A 22,685-nucleotide genomic window follows, 5' to 3' on the forward strand; every position below is an offset into this window, starting at 1 on the left:
CCTATGATTATGAAAGAAAAACATATCAAAACTGTAATATTAGATATGCAATATATAGATGAATGTCAGACATAGAATTATGGAAGTGTGTGCAGCATTAATTTTGTACTATAGGGGTACCAACCATTAACAATACCCTTCTCTGAAATGAACACACCAACACCAACACCATCAAACCCCTGGAAGCTCTTAAGTAACTGAAATCTTTTCCAGCCTGCATGCAAGACAAATTATACTGCTTCAGAGAAGGTCTATAGGCAAGGCTAATAATTAAGAACTATTTTATTCAAAATAAGCAAACACACAGGACTTTCAATAAAATCCCTCTTCATTCTGCTTACTACAAGATGTGTATATTTGGGTGGCATATTATTAAATAGCTTGTGCATTCCATTTGCATTTTTTTGCCACTGGGAAAACCAACTCCAGTGCAGACAGCCATTTGTACCATTCTATTTGTATCCTGTACATTCTTATTGTGCACTGTATGTATAGTAATATATTACAACTGCAAACCATGTTACAGCTGGATGAGCTGGGGTGATTTACCATTTTTGGTTACCTTTTCAGAGACAGAATTGTCTTGCAGGAACTTTATACCTCTTTAATTCACACTGGTTAGAGGTTACTTTGTGTTTTTATGCAGACATCTGAATTAGTCTTTTGTTTTTAACTAAACAGATCCTTGTGATTTATTTATATTTTTTAAAAGCTTGTGCACAGCACAATATTAGTGCAAATTGATTTATCAGTGCCTACATTGGAAAATGACTTGAGGATCATGCTGTTCTGAACACATTTTTCTGCAATCTAATTTTAATAATTACAGATAACTAAGAAAGTATTTAAATCATTCTTAATTTTTTACAATATCTAAGAAACAACTAGATATGAGATGAAATGGTGTAGCTATCAAAATATTGATAAAAATCCACAAAAATAGTATAAAATTCGGTTACTGAAGCGATTTGGCTATGAACACAATCAAAACATTGGAGAACTGAATAATCAGCACTGGCCATGTTGCAGAAATCACTTCTGTAAGATTGCTTTTTCTACATTGTGTTTCTCAAATCATTGAAAGCATTTCCAGTCTAAGACATGGATGGATCATAGTTGTTGTGAAGAGATATCAGGAGAGTTCAGTATACAGATGATTTTACAGGAGCTGCAGAATTCATTTATTCTCACTCATATCACAATTCCCTAAAACAAAATGGACAAAAATAAAACACAATACAAGCAATACATGGTCTGATTTTGAACATAAGTTGTGTTTTGTTTTTTTTAAAGCAAATAATATTTTAATGTCTTGTCAAATGAACTTTGTAGCTTCTGAGAAACAGCTATGTACTCTTCCAAAGCCAATTTCTCTTTGGAAGTCGCAGTCTTCTAGCTTTATATCTTAGCCTTACAGCTTTAGCCTTCTATAAGAACTAGCATCTACTTGTAACAGTGAAACAAAGGCACACAGCAACCCTGGGGGTTTCTTCTTCCTATGCAGCAGCAAACTGCCAGGCTATACAAAGAAAGACGACAAAACCCCTTTGAGACATAAATGGATATGATTTTTCAAAAAAGTGTTACATAATATTTTATTGTAGCATTAACAGTGCTCCTAAATAAATGAACAGCTCTGCTGCCATTTTGAAGAATACAAGTTACAGTACTGTTAGAAATTATATTATTTCTTAAAATGGCTATTTTTTTTAAAAAAATTCTAAATGATTTTCACTGAACTTTTCAATATGTACAACAATAAAAGCAGAAACCAACAAACAACAAACATGTCACTCTATACAAAGGAAAGTGAGTCTTAATGACAAACATGCTTCATGCTTCAGGGGGGCAAAGAAGAAGGAAAAAGGAAAAAACCTCCCCCACTCTCCCTCTTTTTTAAAGTCGAAAGGCAAGGTAAACATCCTACCAAAAAGATGGTGGAGGTCTCGCATCAGCATAATCTTCAAAAGCATAAAGGGGTACCAGATTGGAATAAATTCATCGGTAGTTATATTCCCCCCCCCTCAGTGCTCTCCTACGTTCTTGGGTGAGTTTTTCATTTAAGGCAAGTTGCCAAAGCCTAGTACACCAGTTCTTAAATGATAAGTGGTCCGCTTCCTTCCAATGTTTAGCTATTTCAAGCTGTGCTGTAAGCAAACATCTGGCTAAAAGAGACATCTGTGCTTTATTTATTATTTATTTCATTTATTTCATTTATACCCCACCTTTCTTTTCATGATAGTAACACAAGGAGGCTTACATATGGTTCCCAGGCAGTCTCCTATCCAGGCACTGACCAGACCTGGCTTTATGTGCCTTCAGACCATATCCTGGGGCTGGTTTTAGAGATTTTCAAATGACTTGTGACAGAAGCACCAGAGCCACATCTGGGTTAATTTTAGTCTTAATAATTTTGCTAACAATATCAAATACATCACACCAAACTTGCTCAACTTTATTACATTCCCATCATAAGTGAAAGAGAGCCACGAATTAAGCATCCTCCCCAGCAGAGGGGCGAGAGGGAATGATTAAAATGGTTACGCTTGACTGGAGTGAGATGCCATCTGTGTACTACCTTCAGGGCTTTTTGTTGAATGAGAGCTGAAGTAGCACTAAACTGAGGGCCTACCCAGATACCATCCCAGTCCTCCTCTGAAATCTCCGTTCCCAGGTGCTTATTCCAGGTGGCGCAAGCAGAATTCTCTTTGCCATATTTAAAATCTAGTAAAAGGTAGTGAATTGTAGAGATAAAACCTTTCTGACTGGAGATGCCCAGTTTACATAGGGCTTCAAAAGTTGTCAAAGAGTGAGGCGGGCCTTAGGTTTTATATACCGCATTTACAAAAGTAGAAACTTGTAATATTCAATACCAATTGATCCCCAGACCTGTGAGGTTTGCAAGGGTTTTCCCCTGTCAAATCAATTTCGCATTATCAGCAGTCCCCCCTGCTCCCACCCATTAAATTGTTTATACTTATCTAGGTGACAAAATTTAAGGATCCAGAAACAGGAGCAGAGGAGATGGCCAAGGTGCTAGCTTATGGACCTATCAAGTCCATACCCTAAGAGTAGAACAAAAAAAAGGGATTCATAATTGAGTGGAGAGCACTTTGGGGTAATGACAACAATAGGATTGTTTGCGAAGAAGGACATTTTGTTTCCAGAACAGCTTCCATGGAGAGCCATGATACATTTAGGTCATAGTGGATAATTTGAGCTAGTTGTTAAGCTGCAATGCTTCATAATACAGTTGCAGGTCTGGGAAGCTAAAGCCCCCCTTCCTACTTGATCAATAGAGAGTTACTCTACTCAAACATGATCCTTTGCCATTATTACAAAAAGAATCCAGCTAGCTGTCATTTCTGTAACACCCCATCGGGTAGGAAAATAGGGAGTTTGGAAGAAAAAGATAAATTTAAGTAGAATGGCCATTTTCACAGCAACCACTCTACCCAGCCATGAAAAGGGCAGATTCTTCCAAGAATTAAAATCAGTTTTAATTGCTTTGAATAAGAGATTGAAGTTAATTGCTTTAGTTGCCTTATGTCTCTAGTAATAGTAACACCCAAATATTGGAAGCCATTAAAGATTAAAGGAAGATCAAAAGCATCTCGCAATTGAGTCTGAGCTAATGGAGGAAGATCAATACAGAAAAGTTCTGATTTTCCATAATTAATCTCCAGTCCTGCTGCCTCTTTAAAGTCAGCCAAGTGGAGCTGCAAGTGGGAGAGAGCATGCTGGAGTTTTCTCAGAAAAAGGAGGACATCATCGGGAAAAAAGTTAGTAAGCTGTTCATGGCCATTAATGGTAAGATCTTAAACATCCGGATCTGCTCGAAGTTTATCAGCAAAGACTTCAATTGCAATAGCAAGTAAAATGGGGGATAGGGGACATCCCTGTTTGGTGCCCTTAATAAATAAATAAAGGGGAAGTCATAGCCATTAATACAAATTGTTTCTTGGGATCCAGAGTAAAATTGCTGTATAATGTTAAGGAAATAAGAGCCAAAATTAAATTTAGTTAATAAAAGTAGCAAAAAAAACACATTCAAGGCGGTCAAAAGCTTTAAAAGCATCAGGAGAAAGCAAAGTGAGAGGAATATCTGTTTGGGAGCTATGGACTACATTAATAACTCTTCTTACAGCATCTGAGACTTTGTATAAATCCTGTCATAAATCCTGTCTGGTCAGTTTTGATATATTTAGAAATGAAGACATTCAAACTCTGTGCCATTATTGAGGTTAACAATTTAGCAGCCTGGTTCTGGAGAGCTATGGGGCGATAGTATTCTAGAGAACACGGGTCTTTATGGGGTTTAGGGATTACCACCAGCCTAGCCTATCTCCAAGTCTCTGGAATCCTGTCCCCTTTCATGACTCCATTCATTAGTGCTTGCAAATGAGTGAGGAGGATTTTACTAAAAGTTTTATAGAACTCAGCTATAAAACCATCAAACCAGGAGACTTGTTTTTTAAGACAATAGCAGCAACTATTTCTTCAAAAAGAATGGGCTTTTCAGATATTCTCTATGGTCTGGGCTTAACAGAGGAATGTGCATGTCAGCCGAAAAGGTAACAATGGCCGATTCCTCCGCAGAATATAGTTTAGTGTAAAAGTTGGCAAAGGCAGAGCTAATATCAGTTGTAGTATAGCATTTCTTGCCATATGGAGAAGACACACTAGAGATTATATTTCTCAACCTTCACTTATGCACAGCATTAGCTAGCAATTTGGAATATTTGTTCTCAAATTCAAAGAATTTTTGTTTTGTGTATAAAAGTGATTTTTATATATCATCTTTGTCATAAACTTGTAATTCTGCATGCTTAGCAATCGGCTTATGTTAAAGCTTAGAACCATCCTTACATTTGTGAGTTAGTTCAAGAGCGGAGATCTCCTCAATAAAGGTAGATCTCATAATTTCTCTTTGCTTTTTCAGTATTGATGCTTCTTTAATACATAAGCCCCTCATCACCAACTTCATTGGGTCCCACACTGTTGCCTGGGAGAGTTCAGGAGAAACGCTGAGGTTAAAGTATTCAATAAGAGAAGTTTTAAGTTTGTCAACTAGTTCTCTTTTATGCAAAAGAGACATACTAAGTTGCCAAGCAACAGTGCAGGGACCACTATGTCCCAGATCCAGCACTAGTGAGAGCAGGGCATGGTCGGTGATGAGGATAGGACCAATGTCCACCTCAGTAACAGCAGGTGTTAGTGCTCTAGAGAGGAGGAACATATCAGTGTGGGAATACACTTTATGCCCTGAAGAGTAAAATGAATAATTTCATTCTCATGAATTATGTTCCCTCCAGGTATCAACCAGGGCTAATTTCTCAATAGTATGGGAAAAGGCTAAGTTAGAGCTAGCAATAGAGTGGTTTATCCCATTCCTATCTTTGCCATAATGGAGCACTTCATTAAAGTCACCCCTTACTACGATGCACACAATAGGAACGTGGAATGTGAGAGGTTATCATACTTTGGACACATCATGAGAAGACATGATTCACTAGAAAAGACACTAATGCTGGGAAAAACAGAAGGGAGTAGAAAAAGAGGAAGGCCAATCAATAATAATAATAATAATAAAATTTTATTTCTAGGCCGCCTATCTGGCCGAATTAACGGCCACTCTAGGCGGCGTACATAGACTACAATATAACATAGAGTAAAATATAACATATAATACAAAACAAACCCCAGTAGTCTATAGACATCCCGAGCAGCAGGTTCACACACACATATACACACACGGTCTCTGGCCCCTTCAGCAGCCGCCGCCCCCGTAGCTGGAGAGAGACAGGGCCCCGCCCCTCCAGGCCAGGCGGAAACCAGCCAGAAATGCAGGGAGCAGGTCTTGCAGAAACTCACACAGGTAGATGGATTGATTCCATAAAGGAAGCCACAGACCTGAACTTACAAGGTCTGAACAAGGTGGTTCATGACAGATGCTATTGGAGGTAACTAATTCATAGGGTTGCCATAAGTCATAATCGACTTGAAGGCACATAACAACAAAACTATGATGTCACCTTCATTTCTAGATGATTCAAGCCATCTTGCAGGAAAATAGATTTTTGAATATTAGGGCAGTAGATAGATGCCAGTGTCATTTTTGATTCTCCATTAGAGCCATAAAGAAAAAACGATTGGCCTTTAAGGTCTAAGAGTGAGTCAGTTACTTGAAAAGGACATCTGGATGCGATAATAATGGCAACACCTCTTGATTGAGACAATGCACAGGCTGCATAATAGTCGCCAATCCATCGACCTTCAAGTTTGTTGGAGAATGTACTCCTCTGGTGCATTTCTTGCAAGAAGGCAATGTCTTCTTTCTGTAATAGGGCCCCAGTTCTAGCTCCCTTAACAGGGGTCCCCAGGCCATTTACATTAATTGAGAAAAGCTTCATCCCAGGCATAAGACAAAGTTAAAATGGTGTGAGACAGGTATGATGGTGGTGGAGAGACTTTGTGCAGGTAGAGAGTGTTGAAAGTGACAACAAACTTTGTAGTACAAACCAAACCATAAACCATCTAAACACTGAGTCAACCCATAATGTGGGGAAGACTTCACACACAGAAGCCTTACAATCTGGAGATATACTCCATGATTCCTAAGTTTCGACCTTTACAACAACAGGATAGTGGCAAAACATAAAAATTAAAGAACGATCAGCACAACATTCCTCAAGTGGACAATTACATGAAAAAGGCAGAAGTTGTCCAGCAGAATATTCAGTCTGGCTCAGAAGGGGAGTCATCAACAGGATCAGCAGGGGAATTGGGAGCTGTAGATTTGAAAGCACCACATTTCTTTTTCTTTGACCATTTGGTAGATAGTGAAGGGGTACTTCTGTCATGTGGAGATTCAGGAGGCAAATTCAGAAGCTCAAGCCCCAGCTCATGCAGGAGCACAGATGCTTGCCCTGTCATGGAAGCTGTATACAATCAAGATCCCTGTTAAACCATAAGCTTGAAAGGGTAGCCTCAGAGGTAACCAACAGCTTTCTGAAAGATTTCAGTGAATGGCTTGATTTTTTTATGACGCAATAGGGTTTTAGGGCAAACTTTTTGAAAGATCTGCGGTTTGGAATTTGCATAGGAGATATGCTTAAGCTTGTGAAGTGCAGTGTATATTGACTCTCGTTTGCAAAATGTATCAAACTGTACAACAATGTCCCAAGGGGGAACATCATTTTGAGGCTTGTGTCACAATGTGCAATGTGCTCTTTCAGTGTCAGCTTCTACTATAGGCTCTGCTAAGTGTAGTTGTGCAAATAATTCAACAATAAAGGCAATCGTATATCCTTTTCCAGCATCTTCCTGTACCCCATGTATTTGCAGATTCTGTCTGTGACTTCACCTTGATGATCCACCAGTTTGATCTGGAGGTCAAGCACTTGATCTGCTAGCTTGTCTGTTCTAGTTTTTTGCTTCAAACCCAGCTCTAGAGCTTTATCTGTGGTTGTAGCAACATCTGCAACTGTGGCAGTTAGTTCTTTAAACTACTGTTCCAAAGGTTTTAGGGCAGCTTGCCAACTTTCTGTAAGGGTGATTTGCATTTGCTGCATCTGTGCAGCTGAATCAGCAAGAGAGACAGCTTTTCCGCCTTTGCAGGCCTTTGACAACTTTCCCGCCTTTGCTTTGCTAGTTGTCATCTTAAGCATGTCAGTTTCACTCTCTGTCAAGCTGTCAAAAGTTACAGCGCTCTAAACCTATGAGACTAGGAGCCTGAAGAATAAGAATTACAGTGCATACAGTCTCCCCTACATCCCCTGCCTGATGCTACTCACAAAACAAGATAAAGTTGGACAATCATCTACTTTTAGCATGAAATCAGCAAGGAAAGTTGCTGAGGAAGAATTAAACAGCCATTTTGGTAGCAGGCTAGCCACGCCCCTCAGATTTTTAAAATTATAATTGCAGGTCTGGACCCATGTAAGGTATACTTCACATTTAAACCATCCAACCCCCCACCAAAAAACCACACTTCCTGGTAGAATCCATGTGTCCAGTTCCTTCCAATTCTGTCTTCTCTAGAATTGTGCTGGGGCCAACGTGCTATCACAGCCAGCCAATTAACAATAAATATAGTTTGGTTTAGATAGCAACTAATTGCTGTGGATGTTTTATTTTCTTCCCCCAAAAGCTACATTTTTTCCTCCTTAAAAACTCCACCACCTTACTTTAAAATTTTACAGAAATTTGATGTATTGATTTTTCAATGAAGGCACAGTCTGCAATCTTCTTGAAGCATTCCCACATTCCTGTTCAATCCTGTGTAGTTCCATTATAAGGGGCTGAAGCAGACATTGAATCCTTTATGTCATGGAATCAGTCTGTGGGATCACATGTGCCATCCTACCAGCCTTTCCCACTCAAAAGCAAGTCCCTCACAGCTTAATTATAGTTATGCACTGTCAGCACAAACATTAACATTAACCTGAGTTTATCTTAACCAGCATTTTAAACCAAGAACTGAAGCTGATTAAAACGTCTGGTTATTGACCAAACACTGCTTGGCATTAGCTATTGTTAACACTAGCACAGATATAACTCTTCATGATGTTTGAAGCTGATATGCGTGTGTGTGTGTTTGTTACACACAAGCCTGGAGGATGTACACAAACCCATCTGAGAGACAGAAAATGCTATATCCAGACTGGCCTAAAAAATGTAAATGTACTGCCTTCAAGTCGATTCTGACTTATGGCGACTCTCTGAATAGGGTTTTCATGAGGCTGAGAGGCACTGACTGGCCCAAGCACCCAGTGAGCTTCATGGCTATGTGGGGATTCGAACCCTGGTCTCCCAGGTAGCAGGCCAACACCTTAACCACTACACCACACTGACTCTCTAAATTGTACATTAAAGAATTGTACATTAAAGAATCTGCCCTCTTGTATAATTTATTTTGGGTCTTGAAGTAGGGCATGAAGAAAAGTACTTCAAATTACAGCAGCCTGCCCTGCAGCCAGTTTCAAAATATTTCGTGAAGTTAGAAATCTGATCATGCTGCAAAGGATCAGATTGTTCTAAAAGTCTTAATTGGTCTGGCATACCAGAATTTTGCTTAACAGTGAATAAAGAAACTAGTTTTCTGAAATAAGTACTTTCTACTGGATTGTTAAAAATAGGGAAAAATATATTCATTCATGCATATATTGAACTCCAGATTTCATTCCAAAGTTTGTTAAAAAAAAGCAAACAAAAAGTGAAAATTGATTTTCCATTCTTTACCAGAATAAGAAGATACAATGTTCATTTGACTTTACAGTATCAGTATAGTCTCCTTTCTAGCAATGGTAATACTGACATAATCAAAAGGTCAGAATGATTGCCTTTGGCAATTAATGTCATATCTACCTTGATGAGTCCATTTGGTATAAAATAGGAGAGTTCTCTTGGAATTGCCACTGTAATTAATATAGAAATAATTTACATGTAATAGAAAAAACAATATTGTAGAAGTTGAGTTTATGTAGGGCCTGGTTTTTTTAAAAAAGGGAACTGATCTTTTTCAAAAATATTTTTAAAAAACAGAATGACAGTACCTTAATAAACAGTAACAGGAGACATCTATTTCTTCATTTTGCTTGTTTTAAACCAGTGCATATTCAAAGGACTCATTCGCCATCCATATCAATACTATGGACGCTGAACAAGCTTGCTCTTGCTCCCTTCTCGCTCACTCAGTTTGAAGTGAGTATAAGCTAAAATGCCAAACAATGTGCACGTAATCCCAAGGCCTTGATTAATTGACAAAGGGTCCTTAAATAAGAGGTAGCCTCCCATGAGGGTGATACAGAATTTGAAGTGTCCAAACATATTGTAGCTACACATTTCTGTTAAGGAGCATATATTTACCAAAAATTGTTAAATGTGTTAAACATGCTGAGTCAATGTTTCACTTATTTATACGCCAAATATGCAGCCCTGTGCAAAGTCTGGCTGTTTAAAACCTACTGCAGTCAATGGGATTAATAAGCAGTCTAACTGGGCACAATGCTGCAGCCCATGCTTGCTACCTAGATTGTCCCCATCGCTCTGTCAACCCACGTTTGGCTGTCAGCTACATCTCAGCTACTATAATATACGCTTTTCATGCTTTATATAACAATATGCATTTCATATAACTTTTATCAACAAACTGAAATGTCATTATTGTTTAATTACTAGGAAGTGACAAAAGTACATCCAAGCATTTGAACGAAGTTGTGCTAGCAGAATTCAAAGCAACTGCTTTCTGGGCACAATGCAAGGGGCTGGTTCTTCCCTATAAAGGGAGACTGCTTCTGTCTCCAATTATCTCAAGCAGCAGAACTGGGGAAGACCCTTGTCTGCAACACTGGAGAGTGACGCCAGTCAGAGTAGGCTTAGGCAGGCCAGTGGTCTGATCTGGTATAAGGCAGCTTCGTATGGTTGGTGGGTTGGATGAGTCTCAATAGCAGCTTTTGTGACCAGTAAGGGGTGCAGACTGGGGAGGAGAGAGTTAGTGACATCCCCCCCTCTGATTGATACAGGATCTTTGGATCCTAGCCACTGTGTTTTTGCAGTCTTGTAATCAGGACAAAACATGTTAATTATCGGTTGCTTCACATCCCACTGTCTTTACTTTATTAAAGTTAGCAGTGTGAATACTAAAGAAATGGCTCTTTTTTCTAATGGAAAGCAAGACATATGATTTAAAAAAAAGGATACGTTACTGGTGAAGTATTCCCAATGATCCAGTAAATTGACAAGTTCACCATAAAGGCTATTATTCCAGAGAGCAGCACCATAAACTGTGGATTAGTAACAGAAAAAAAATTAGCACTCTGGCATGTTTTAAGGCATCAATACATTAATAATGCTGAACAGCTACAGCACTATACAGCAAAATGAAACAAGCTGACAATCAAATGATCAAATATGGCTTCTAAACAAAATGTCATACTGGTTTCCAGAGCACACAATGTTCCTCCTTAACGTAGCATGAACAGCTGCTAAAGGAGGCATGGATTCTCTTTGACCACTCCCCTCAGTCTAGTTTGAGTGTCTTGATTTGGTCAGAAGCTACAGTGCCATTTTTGCTTTCCCAATAATTCCACATGAACATAATTGGCTGCTTACTTTGTAAGCACAAATGTTGTGCTGATTGACGTTATTTGGAAGCATTTAGGGGAATCCTCTGGAAGCTGCAAAAAGGCTTTTTCTGGTGTAGTACTTAGCCTGTGGAACTCCCTGCCTCAGGAGATCCATCTTCCTCCTGAAGTGATAGTGTTTTGATACAGGCTGAAGATCTTTTTTATTCTAGCAGGCTTATAGCTTGTCTGGTGTTAGAATGTATTAAGCCCAGTTGCCTGTCCCTGTTACTGATTTCATTTGCTGCTTCCCCGGCAATGCTTTATGTTTTGTTTTCAACTTGGGCTGCTTTCACACATGAGGCTGATTGTGTTAGTTTAATGGATTAAAAAGGTAGCACTTCTTTCCCAATTTCTAAAATTCCTTTCATGCTGCCGTACCTGTTGCATTAAGGAACAGTACCTTTTCCAGCCAATATACCAGCATTTCGCGCAATGGTCTTTCACGCAGCTCCAATGAACATCTTGTTTTTGTCCCTCACACCTTATACATGTACGCTGTTCCCCACTGTGTAGGAAGTCTAAGATTTTGTCCCATTGTCATGCAAGCCCTCTCCCTTTAACATTTGACTTTTAAATTACGTTAGTTGTATAGATACAGGGGTGTGTGTGGGAAATGCTGCTGCTACCAGCACCTTTGCTGGAATACTAGAACAATTTTCATCCGGGGGGGGGAAAAGCACACCTAAAGAGCAGGAATGTGCTGCATGCTGGGATGCCTGTCGTGAGTAGCTGCAGCTAGCACAAAACTCCTGCAATCTTCTGGGTTCCCAGCCTTGCAAACAGATTATTTCTGGTATTATTTATTACAAAAATTAGCACGAAACTTGCACTATATTCCATTAGAATTCCGGAACTAGCGTGTACGTTGTGTGAAAAGTCAAATATAACATGCAAATACCAGGTAAGAAATTGTCAGAATAGCAAAATAAAGTGCAATGGGAAAGCAGCCCTGATTGTTTTTTTAAATGCTGATGTTAGCTGCCTTGGGCACTTCCACTGTTTTATTCTATCACTGCTGGGGAAAGTGTTATGCTTGGTGTTGTTACTGATTTTTTAAAAATGTTGGTATTTTTAAGTACTGTACAATTGTTTTTAGCTTGAAAGAGGCCTAGAGCAGTTTATGGATGGGCAACCACCCAAATATAATAGGTAATAATAATTTCAAATAGAGAAGGATATAAATATTTTATTAAAACGTTTGCACGTTGTGAGTTTTTTCTCTGAAATAGTTGCTCCCAGGAAGGGGTTAAGCACCATCAACTTAGAAGCCTTATTACTAGGGGGCAGCATGCAGCTCAATCCTATGCATGTTTACTCAGAAGTGAGCTCTCATTATATTTAGTGGGGTTCACTACCAGGTAAGTGTACATAGGATTACACTATGAGATGGTCAGAACAATCCCAATGAGGAGATACACTAGGACATGCTGGCATATCTCCTGTATAAATTAAGCTTCATCCTAATTGCTTCTGACCGAGAGGTATGTGGAACGGGGGCATGGGAGAAAGTAAACCTTCATTTTTACCTTTCCATTGACTCCTGTGGGATGAATTTAGTTACACCTGCTTTTTTGATGGTGTAGTTTGCGCTGAACTATGTGGGTGGGATCAGTGAATGGAGTTGGGTTGCAGTGTAACTTTATTTATTCCTCTATCCCCCCCAACACACCCATTCACCACCCTTATCATACCCCTTTTTTTGTACCCTTTGAACCGGCATAACTTTTGCCTGCTTAAAATACGCCAGCAGGACTTTCCGTTAGTCAGTGTGAGTAAATACTCTGGAGGAAGTCATTTACGTTGGCTTATGGCCAGCTCAAGGGGTAGGGAGATAAGCCACATCCTAACCACTCCCAGCTGGTGCATCTGGGGGTTAGGACTGCATTGCATGGCAGATTTTCAGAAGCCCTAGTATAAAACAACCCAAAATGGAGTCAAACATCTGTTTCGCTCTGACATACAGACATTTGTTTGAGGTGCAATGTTGTGAGAATTGCCTTTATTTATCACATTTATATGCCACCTTTCTTCGAGTTACTCCTGAACTGCAGAGCTGAAGGAAAGTATATGCTGGCCTCTGCCACAGATCAGGAGACCGGGAGCCACTGGGAAGCTACACCTCTCACCTCCCAGGAAGATTATAACAGCCAAGAGGGAAGCAGCCTGGGTTTATCCATGAACCAGGGAAGGAGCTGCTATAGAGAGCTCTCCAACTGCTGGATGCCCTGGTACCAAAGAGCTGAAGGGAAGTACACTTTGGCCCCATCCATCAGCTAGGGACTAAGGGAAGCTGGGTTGTGTGGGTTTGGGGTTTGTGCCTATTACAATCTACTGTAATCTGCCTCGAGGATCATTCAGTCAAAAGGCAGGATACAAGTTTTCTAAATAATCATAATTCATAATAAAGACATAGGATTCTCATCAAGACACTGATCAGACCCAGACCTGTTTAGTTTCAGGAACAGTGCTACATCATGTTCCTTCAGAACCAATCCCTGAAGAAGTGTGATGAGCAAAGAACTCCGTAGCCACCACTTGTTTGGACGAATCAATCTCAGTTCAATAAATAAGGCAAGTTACGATCCATAACTAGTTGGGCCTACATAAATGGCCCCATGATTCCTAGTACTTGGCACCTGTTTAAGCCAGTGGGCAATAAATAAATGTCTGGATTAACTTATTTAGTTCAGAATGTAACCTCCAAGCTTCGGTTCTTTCCAGCCCCCTATATTTGAAGCAGTTGTTCAAGAAGTTCTATTTGGCCAAGGATTTTCCACTTTGTATACCACAATTACTATAACATTTCATTTTTGATGATGCTACTTAAGTGTGAATAGCCAAATTTTAACAGGTTTTTTACACACACGCACACACACACATACATGGCTTACCGCTGCAGAAAGTGTCCAGGGACCAAATATTCCACCTTCGCCAAATACTGGTTCAAAGAAGGGAACGACACACAACAGCATACCACAAGACATTGGGGCTTGATAGTACAGCAACTGCATGGAGTTCACCTGTAGTTCATGTTGCTTTGCTCCTACCCACTAAATCAAGAAAAATACCTTAATAACCTGTGACATCCAACTGTAATTATCTTTCAAACACACCTGGTTCTTGGTCAGCTATCCAAATGGGCATAAATGTTGACTGAACATAAGCAAAGGTTTTGAAACAGTTTCAATGGTGGCAGCGGAGTTTACCTCCGAGAAACAATAGCAGGTTAAGGGAACAGCCCACAGATATGGTTTTTTTAAAAAGGCGCAGAGATACACGGGAGTGAGGCTTGTCTGTGAACCTGGTTGTTTATAGCAATGCCTGAGGGAATACAGTAGAGTCCCTGGTAGCAGCATTGCTATGAGAGTGTGTTGGGTAATTAAAATGTGTCTCCATCAGCTATATCTTGGAGCTCCTCTGTACATGCTGATCCCTCCCTCTAGTTTTTCAGCATCCCAGTGTGGGCTCCATAACCATCAGCACTCACCTGTCCACGTTTGCTATTAGAAGGAGTGATATAAAGAGCTAGCCAAAATTAGTAGTTTTTCAGTTATGAAATGTGTGTACAAAGCTTTTGAATGGCTGCTCTGATCTTAACTGTTCCCATTTTAGGATCACAGTTTCAGAATAAAAATACTGTATAGTATTTGTGAATCAGTCAATAATTTGGTCAATAAGTAGACGAACAAGAACTGCCACTGTAGCCGCTATAGTTTTCATTACAACATACTTTAATGTTTGTCTGGAAACTAGAAAGACAGAAAATGCTCCCTGTTATGTGATTATGACATCACTGTGTGTTATTCTAGCTTCTGCTAAAGAGGTTACTGCTCTTGAACAAGACTCCCTATTATGTGATTATGACATCACTGGCTTGTTGCTGTAGTTACTGGAGCTACTGCTCTTGAGCTGGTTCACCACTCTTTCTCCTGCTGTCATCTTGAATGCTGCAAAATCTTGTCAGGCCTTTCAGGTAAGAAAGTTTCAGTTTTTGATGGATGGAAGATGGGGATACTGCATGTATGGCTATCAAAGCTAGGTTCTCACCATCTTTCTTGATAACTTACTCTCCTTTTGTATGCCATAAAAACTCTTTTCTCTCTCACCGCATCATTAGGGACCTTAGGAATGCAGAGGAGGGGTGCAGAAGCCAGGAGAAAGCATCCAAAGAGGGGGAAGAGATGGATTTGATTGAGGCTTGTCTGTGTGTTTGGAGTATTGCTAACCTCCCTTGTTGCAAGGGAGTCGAATACCCCTAAGTATGGCAGCAGGATAGGATAAGAGTTCAGATGACCTTCCTTTTTAGAAAAAAAAATTAATCACAACCAAAATTCAAGCATCCCCTCTCCCATCCCCACTCTGTCATATCAAATTTCAGACCTTTCATGATCCCTCCTTCACTCAAATCTGGCAATTTGTCCCCCCCAACCCTAAACACGTCGATGCTCTCTTCTGTCTTTTGCTGTCTCTAGCTCAGTATTGGAGGCCACTGAGCAGCAGAGTGGACAGTACACCAACAGCTCCCGCAATCTGTCCATCTGACCTAACAACATCTTTAGCTATTCCAGAATCAGTAGGAAGCCCACAATAATAAATGCAGGCTTCTTACAGACTCTTGAAGTAGCAACCAATCACTGGTGCTAAGATCCAGGAGATGCTACTCTGTATAGTACTAGAATCATCCAAAGATTGGATGATATTATAATCTTATTCTATCCCATATTAAGACTGCAATCCTAACCCATTTTACTTGGGATTAAGCCCCATTGAATTCAATAGGACTTACTTCTGAAGAGACATAGGGTTGTATTCAACTAAGTCCTACTCAGAATAGATGCACTGAAATTAATGAACCTAAGAAGAGCCTGCTGGATCAGGCCAGTGGTCCATCTAGTTCAGCATCCTGCTCACACTGGTTGGCCATTGTGAGAAAACGATGCTGGACTAGATGCGTCAGTGGCCAACCAGGTACCTGCAGTAAGTCCGCAAACAGGACCCGAGTGTAGGAACACTCTCCCCTCCTGCGGTTTCCAGAAACTGGTATTCAGAAGCACACTGCCTCCAACTATGGAGGAAGAGCACAGCCATCTCGGCTAGAAGCCACTGATAGCCTTATCCTCGATGAATTTGTGTAATCCTCTTTTAAAGCTGTCCAAGTTGGTGACCATCACTGCCTCCTCTGGAAGCGAATTACTTAGTTTAATGGTGCCGTGGGAAGAAGTACTGTCTTTTGACTGTCCTGATCTTCCAGCATTCAACTTTGTTGGATGTCCATGAGTTCTAGTGTTATGAGAGAGGAAGAAAAGTGTCTCTCTGTTCACTCTCTTCATGCCATGCATAATTTTATGTCCTTCTATCACATCATCTCTTCTATCATATCGCTTTTCTCTAACCTAAAAAATCCCAAATGCTGAAACCTTTCTTCATAGGGGAGTCACTCCACCCCCCTAATGCTTTTGGTTGCCATTCCCTGAACCTTTTCCAGTTCTACAATATCCTTTTTGAGGCGAGGAACTGCACACAATATTCCAAATATAGGTGTACCATAGATTTATACAACAGCATTATGATATCAGTAGTTTTATTTTCAATACCTTTTCTAATGATCCCTAGCTTGGACTTTTTCACAGCTGCCACACACTTAGTCAACATCTTAATTGAGCTATCCACTATGACCCCAAGGTGTTTTTCCTGGTCAATCACTGCCAGTTCAGACTCCATGAGGATATATATGAAATTAAGATTTTTTGCTCCAATTGCATAACTTTACACTTGTTTACATTGAATTGCGTTTGCCGTTTTACTGCCCATTCACTCAGCTTTTGGAGCTCTTTGCAATCCCTTTTTGTTTTAACAACCCTGAACAATTTAGTATCATCAGCAAACTTGGCCACCTTACTGCGCACCCCTAACTCCAGATCATTTATGAACAAATAAAAAGCACTGGTCCCAATACTGAACTTTGGAGGGCTCCACCTTCTACACCCCCCCATTGGGAGAACGGTCCATTTATTCCTACTCTCTCCTTTCTGTTTTCTAGCCAGTTCCTGATCCACAAGAGGACCTCTCCTCTTATTCCATAACTGTTAAGTTTAGTCAGGAGTCTTTGGTGAGGTACCTTGTTGAAACCTAAGTTAGTCATGTGTATTAACTTCAGTGGGTCTATTCTGGGTAGGACTAGCATTGAATACCACCCATAGCACGGTTTGTGCTGTTCGCATCTTACAGTCCATTCCTATCCAGCTTATTCAGAAGTTAAACCCCACTGAATACCTTGGGTCTTGCTCCCTAAAAAGCATGTTACAACCTCAATATGTCATTTATAGTGCTTATCCTTGGATACTGTGGTGTAACGGTTAGGGTGTTGGACTATGACCTGGGTGACCAAGGTTTGAATCCCTGCTCAGTCATGAAGTTCATTTGGTGACCTTGAGTCAGTCACTTTCTTTCAGCTTAACTTACTTCACAGGGTTGTTGTGAGGATAAAATGGGGAGGGGAGAATCATGTACACCACCTTGAGCTCCTTGGAGGAAAGGTGGGATATAAATGTAATAGATACATAAAACATTTCCCCATGTTTCTTTTTACATAGAAAAGCAGGACTGGATTAGAGATGTAAAATTTCTGGAAAGTTTGATGCCATGGGAAAACACAGAAATTTTCAGAAAAATTGAAAAAAAATGCACTATTAGCACTTCTTACAGATTGAAAGTCACTTCAGGAACATCAAATGTAATTATGTACAAGTTGGTTTGGCATAAAATTATCACATTAGGTATATTAAAAGTACATTTTATTCAAACAATTATTACAAATTGAATTTACTTTTTAAAATTTTTACTTTTTTCTGTAACAAATGGATCTAGAAGATCCTGAACTGTAATGAACCTCTTTCATTTTGCCAGTTTATGAGGAGCAGGCAAAAAACAATTAAAAAAAACCCCAGAAGAAACCATCAACATTAATAACAAAAAAAACCATTTATGTCTCCGCTAGTCCTCCACAGTGTCAAGCAGACATAAAGTATCCATTCCCATAAAAAGAACTGAGAAAAAGTGGGGGAACCAAGACTCAATGAAACATTTTATTCATTATGCTAAAATAAAACATTCCATAATCCATTTTTTCTTCATTTTTAAAATTTTTTCCAATTTTTCAGAAAAAAACAAAAATGGCTTTGGAAAAAAAGGAAAAAAACTCATTTCCCCCCCAAATTTTCCCATTTTTTCCCCGGGCCTTCACATCTCTAGACTGGATTAAAATATCTGCTCACTCATAAAATATGCTCTTAGGTGTTTTTGGGAAAGTATTTTCTTTTCATCCCCCATTCCATTGAAGTAAAAATATCATCCACCTCTCTCACAAAAGCTGTTATGGAAGAAATAAAGCAAACGTGGAATAAAGTGGGCCTCAAGTGAGGAAGATGTGCAGTGAATTTGAGGGGAAATCCTTTAAGAATATTTCAGGTGGTATCCAACTGAACAGTTCTGCTGGTGCAAGTACTTTGGGGTGTGCAACAGAACTTCGCCTCCCTCCTCTTGCACCCCCCCAAATCTAATGAAGTATTGGGGGAACTCCCAGAACATATTTAGGGGAGGGAAGAGGAAGTTGCACTACACGGACAAAAATTGTTGTGCTAGTGGAACTGTTGAGTTGGATACTGCCCATCATTACAGCTAAATATTTCTTTCATGCTCATGTGCACAGGTACTTGGAATCTCTGGGATGAGTATAAAAATAAAGGAGTATAACTTCAGTTTTGTGTCTTTGGAGGCCATTGCACAATAGTCAAGTGAATACTTCCTAAACAAGGGTGCACATTTTCACCCCAAAATAAATACTGTAATCATATAATACTACCACACCCAGATTTGTCTGTTGCTTACAGACAAATAGTTTCAGGTGTTGACTACTACTATTTCATATTATAGTGTTGCTAAGAGTGTGAAGTGCAGCAAGAATATACTAGCACTACAGTCCCTTCCCAGAGGGTCTACCATCAGAGACAGACAGGACAAAGGTGGGAGACTTACAAGCATTACATCAAAATGATTATTATTTTGAATCTGAAACTGCATATGATAAAAGGTGATTTCTTACCACTTGGTAAAGAGATGTAACTAGAACACCAAGAGAAGCAAATACCATGCCAAGAAAGTTAAATTTCATGTCGTAATAGGAATTTAGGAAAACACCTAAAGTAATAGGAATCTGTCAGGGAGAGAAAAATGAATGTTACATGTTCTACGTATTCACTGACAATACAACTCAACAAAACAAAACTTTTCTTATCCCCAATGTCTCAAAGCCCAAACTTCTATGCTCACATCCAGAGATGGTGCATCAATAATAATTTGCCAGAGGAAAAAGATCACCACCGATAAAATTCACATATAATCAATGTTATTGGTTAAGAGAAATGAAAGTAGTGACAGCTAACAATGTATCTGCCATCTAGAACATTGTGGGCAGTTTGCACCTCTTTAAAATGAAGAACAAGATTTTGTTCAAGAAAACCCAGCGGAGGAGCACCCCACAGATACAAAGAGGTACAGCTCATGGAACAGGATGATTAACTGAACCACCTTTTCACACAACTTTGCCTTGGCTATTGCATCGCATTCAGCTCACAATGATATCTACTATGATATAGACATACCTAATCTAAAACCAAAGTGTAATCTTTGCTTCAGAGGTATTCTTTCTACTCTTATGCAAGTTTATGCAAATCCAGTCAACAGATTGACTAAAACCGAAACAATCGATTCAAATTTGGGGGCTTAACAGCATGGTCAGGAGATCCTAAATGAAATGCATTGCTCTTCAAAGCACATCACAACTTTCTCCCCTTTCCTACCGTTAATTTTTCACAACCTAAGCTACCCTTTTTCTCCATGAGCTTCAGAAGAGCAATGTACACTTTTGAGAAAGGGAGAGGAGTCACTCCTTGTTTAATAGGTCTAGACCTTATTCCAGAACACACTTTTTTTCAGAGAACATCGTTTCTCTGCATTTTAAAACGGTAATCCGAATCTGTGAAGGAGAAACAGCAGAAAGTGTCAGCTGGGCTTAGTTTGTGGCTCAAGCATCAGCACACATTTTCGGTAGCAGGCTATATTTAGGGCATACGAGGTAATAATACAAAGCACCTCTGCCCCTGTGCAGCGTGAACTGCCTTCACAAATTGGCACAAGGAGGAAAGAGGCTTTCAGGTCTGAGCCTGAGAGACTTTCGGGAGCGTTTCTTTTTAGAAATCACAGCTCTGTTTGGTGGGTGGACAGCAGCTGATGTTTTAGGGAAACGTTCGCGTGTACAGACGAGAGCAGCTCGTCACCCTTTCCCCTTGTTTGAGGAAGGCTTCCAGGGTCGCTCTGTTTCTGCACAGCTGACCCTCCCCCCTTCCTTCTCCTCACCAGGGTGAGCTTGATGCGGGTAGGGAAAGTCTTGCCGTAAGCCACGCTCTGGATGAGCACGATGACCGGCGTGGTCATGGCCTTGGCCAACTGGTAGGTGCCGATCGTGTTGTTCTGCAGGGACAGGTTGGTGAACACCACGAAGCCGCAGAAGCTGAGCGCCAGAGGCAGCACCTGGCGGGACCGCAGGCTCTTGGGGGCGAAGATACCCAGCGCCTGGCACACGTACAGCCCCAGCCAGGTGACGGCGAAGTGCACCAGGGTCAGGGTCAGGTTGGGAAAGCCCGTTCGCACATACAGCCACTTGTTCAGGAAGACGATGCAGATGGACGCCGCTAAGTTCACCAGCAGCCCTGCCGCCAGGCGGCCCCGCTCCGGAACCCATCCCATACTGGGGTCTAGCCCCAGCTCCTCGTCCACAACCTCCGAAGCAGCAGGAGCGGCCACTGCTCTCGGGCAGGCGGCGGCAGTACTACTGACCGCCACCACCGCCTCCTTTCCGCCCGCCCACTACCGGGCCACGTGGCTCTGGCGTAGGTTCTTCCGGTGCCACCGGCGGGCAGCCCCGCCCTGGCAGAATCCGCCCCCCAAGTTCCCAGCGGATATGGTGTTCGGAAATAGCCCCCGTCTTCTCTGTCTCTTTTTGCAAACGCAGAGAAAGCAAAGTCGTTATTTGTGGGGAGAAACCGGGGGTGGGGATGCCTGTCTGTGCCAATTTCAAACCCGTCCCAAAAAACTGGAGGGGATCGCTGTCCCTCCTAATGAGGACATGTAAAACGCATGCGCGACCACAACGTTCCCAATACTGCTCCCTTAAATGTCTGGTTCACGTTAAGTATTGCAGAAATTACTAGCCGTTGCTAACTCTCAGCTGAATGAATGAATGAATGGGCTACTGGAGTACCAGCTCGGTTCTGGCTGGGCTGGGAGCAGCAGTTTGGATGTCCTCCCTCTCTCCCTCGGCCGCGACTCGCGACGCCCCCCTCCCCAGGCTGAGGCGTCTCGCCCCCCCTTATTCTTCCCTCCATCTCTCCCTCTGCCCGGCGGCGGCGGCGGCAGCTGGGGGCGATGGGGAGGCGCCTGGCGAGGCAGGCGGCTCGGGCTGGCCAGCCGGAGGAGCAGCCGCGGCGGGAGCGGCAGAGGCGGCGTTGGCGTTGAGCGGGACCCGCGGCAGGCGAGCGGCCGGTCTGCCCGGGCGGCTCGAGATCAACAGCCATGAGCTCTGCGGGGGCAGACCACTTCAAAGACATCAGCCCTGTGGTGACTCCAGAGTGGAATATGGTGATGAGCTTCAGCTTTGACAGTTACCAGCTGGAAGAAGAGGAGCTCCAGGCTAAAGGGTGTCAGGCCAAAGGAGTCCTCACTTTCATGGAGCCAGTCTGTGAAGACCCTGAACCGCAGGATCGCTACCATTGGATTTATTTTGCTATGCTGCTAGCAGGAGTTGGGTTTCTCTTGCCATATAATAGCTTTATCACAGATGTGGACTATCTTCATCACAAGTACCCAGGTACAAGTTTCCTCAATATTTTAAAACTCCCAAAATGTAGATTTAGGCTGTTTTGCTGGACTCAGTCATTCTAGCATGAGATTCGTCACTCTTTGATATCTGCCGAAACTAACAGCACAGTTCTAGACATGTCTTTCTCAGAAGTATTCTTTGGACTTCTCCTGTGCCCATCCTTCTTCTCACCCACATTTATTTACGTATTGACTATTGTAATTTGTATTGTTTTATTGATGTATTTTGAAGTATTTTGATGTATTGATGTATTTTTATATTTGTGTTTTTTTGTAAGCTGTCTTGAGGGCCTTGTGGCTGAAAGGCAGGGTAGAAATAAACAACAACAATACTGAAAAGTATTAAGATTCATATGAAACCAGTGCCTGTGTCTTTGCACATGTAACTTTAGTCAGAGAAACAGAAAGTCCAGAACTTCCAAGAAGCAAGAGGTAGTTAGTCTGGGCAGAGCCATTTTCATTAGTTGAAAAACTGAAATGAATTCCCATGTTTGATTGGTAGGTAACTCAATGTGTGTGAGTGTGATAGAGACATTAATTCATTTTAATGAGACTGTAAGTACAGATTTGGCATTTTTGTAATAAGCTTCAGTCGAATAAGAGAGAAATTTATTATTAATG

General features: G+C 41.0%; 1 protein-coding gene across 5 annotated transcripts; it reads right to left on the reverse strand.

Annotated features, from left to right (window-relative positions):
• Positions 1 to 308: 308 nt before the first annotated feature.
• SLC35E3 (solute carrier family 35 member E3) lies at positions 309 to 21,245 on the reverse strand. 5 transcript variants are annotated; one of them, XR_009764454.1, is made up of 7 exons: positions 20,544 to 21,245; positions 19,231 to 19,341; positions 14,021 to 14,179; positions 10,705 to 10,787; positions 9,558 to 9,838; positions 9,370 to 9,419; positions 309 to 1,206 (listed from the first exon to the last, which is right to left on the reverse strand). XR_009764454.1 is itself a non-coding variant. In XM_061639791.1 (5 exons), exons 1-5 carry the CDS (start codon positions 20,931 to 20,933, stop codon positions 9,652 to 9,654), a joined length of 930 nt encoding a protein of 309 aa, XP_061495775.1. In that variant the 5' UTR covers positions 20,934 to 21,245; the 3' UTR covers positions 5,578 to 9,651. The 5 variants fall into 5 exon arrangements, 1 of the variants encoding a protein (XP_061495775.1); XR_009764453.1 differs by lacking the exon at positions 9,370 to 9,419; XR_009764451.1 differs by having other exon boundaries at positions 9,370 to 9,838.
• Between the last annotated feature and the right edge of the window lie 1,440 nt (positions 21,246 to 22,685).

Source organism: Rhineura floridana, chromosome 8, assembly GCF_030035675.1.
Source record: "Rhineura floridana isolate rRhiFlo1 chromosome 8, rRhiFlo1.hap2, whole genome shotgun sequence".
NCBI classification, from domain to species: Eukaryota; Metazoa; Chordata; class Lepidosauria; order Squamata; family Rhineuridae; genus Rhineura; species Rhineura floridana.

Coding starts and splice junctions, on each gene's coding strand:
- SLC35E3 (XM_061639791.1), bottom strand. CDS start 20,933: ATGGGATGGGTTCCGGAGCGGGGCCGCCTGGCGGCAGGGCTGCTGGTG. Junction 14,180..19,230: donor TTACATCTCTTTACCAAGTG/GTAAGAAATCAC, acceptor TTCTTGATTTAG/TGGGTAGGAGCAAAGCAACA. Junction 9,839..10,704: donor GGGAATACTTCACCAGTAAC/GTATCCTTTTTT, acceptor AGAAATGTGTAG/CTACAATATGTTTGGACACT.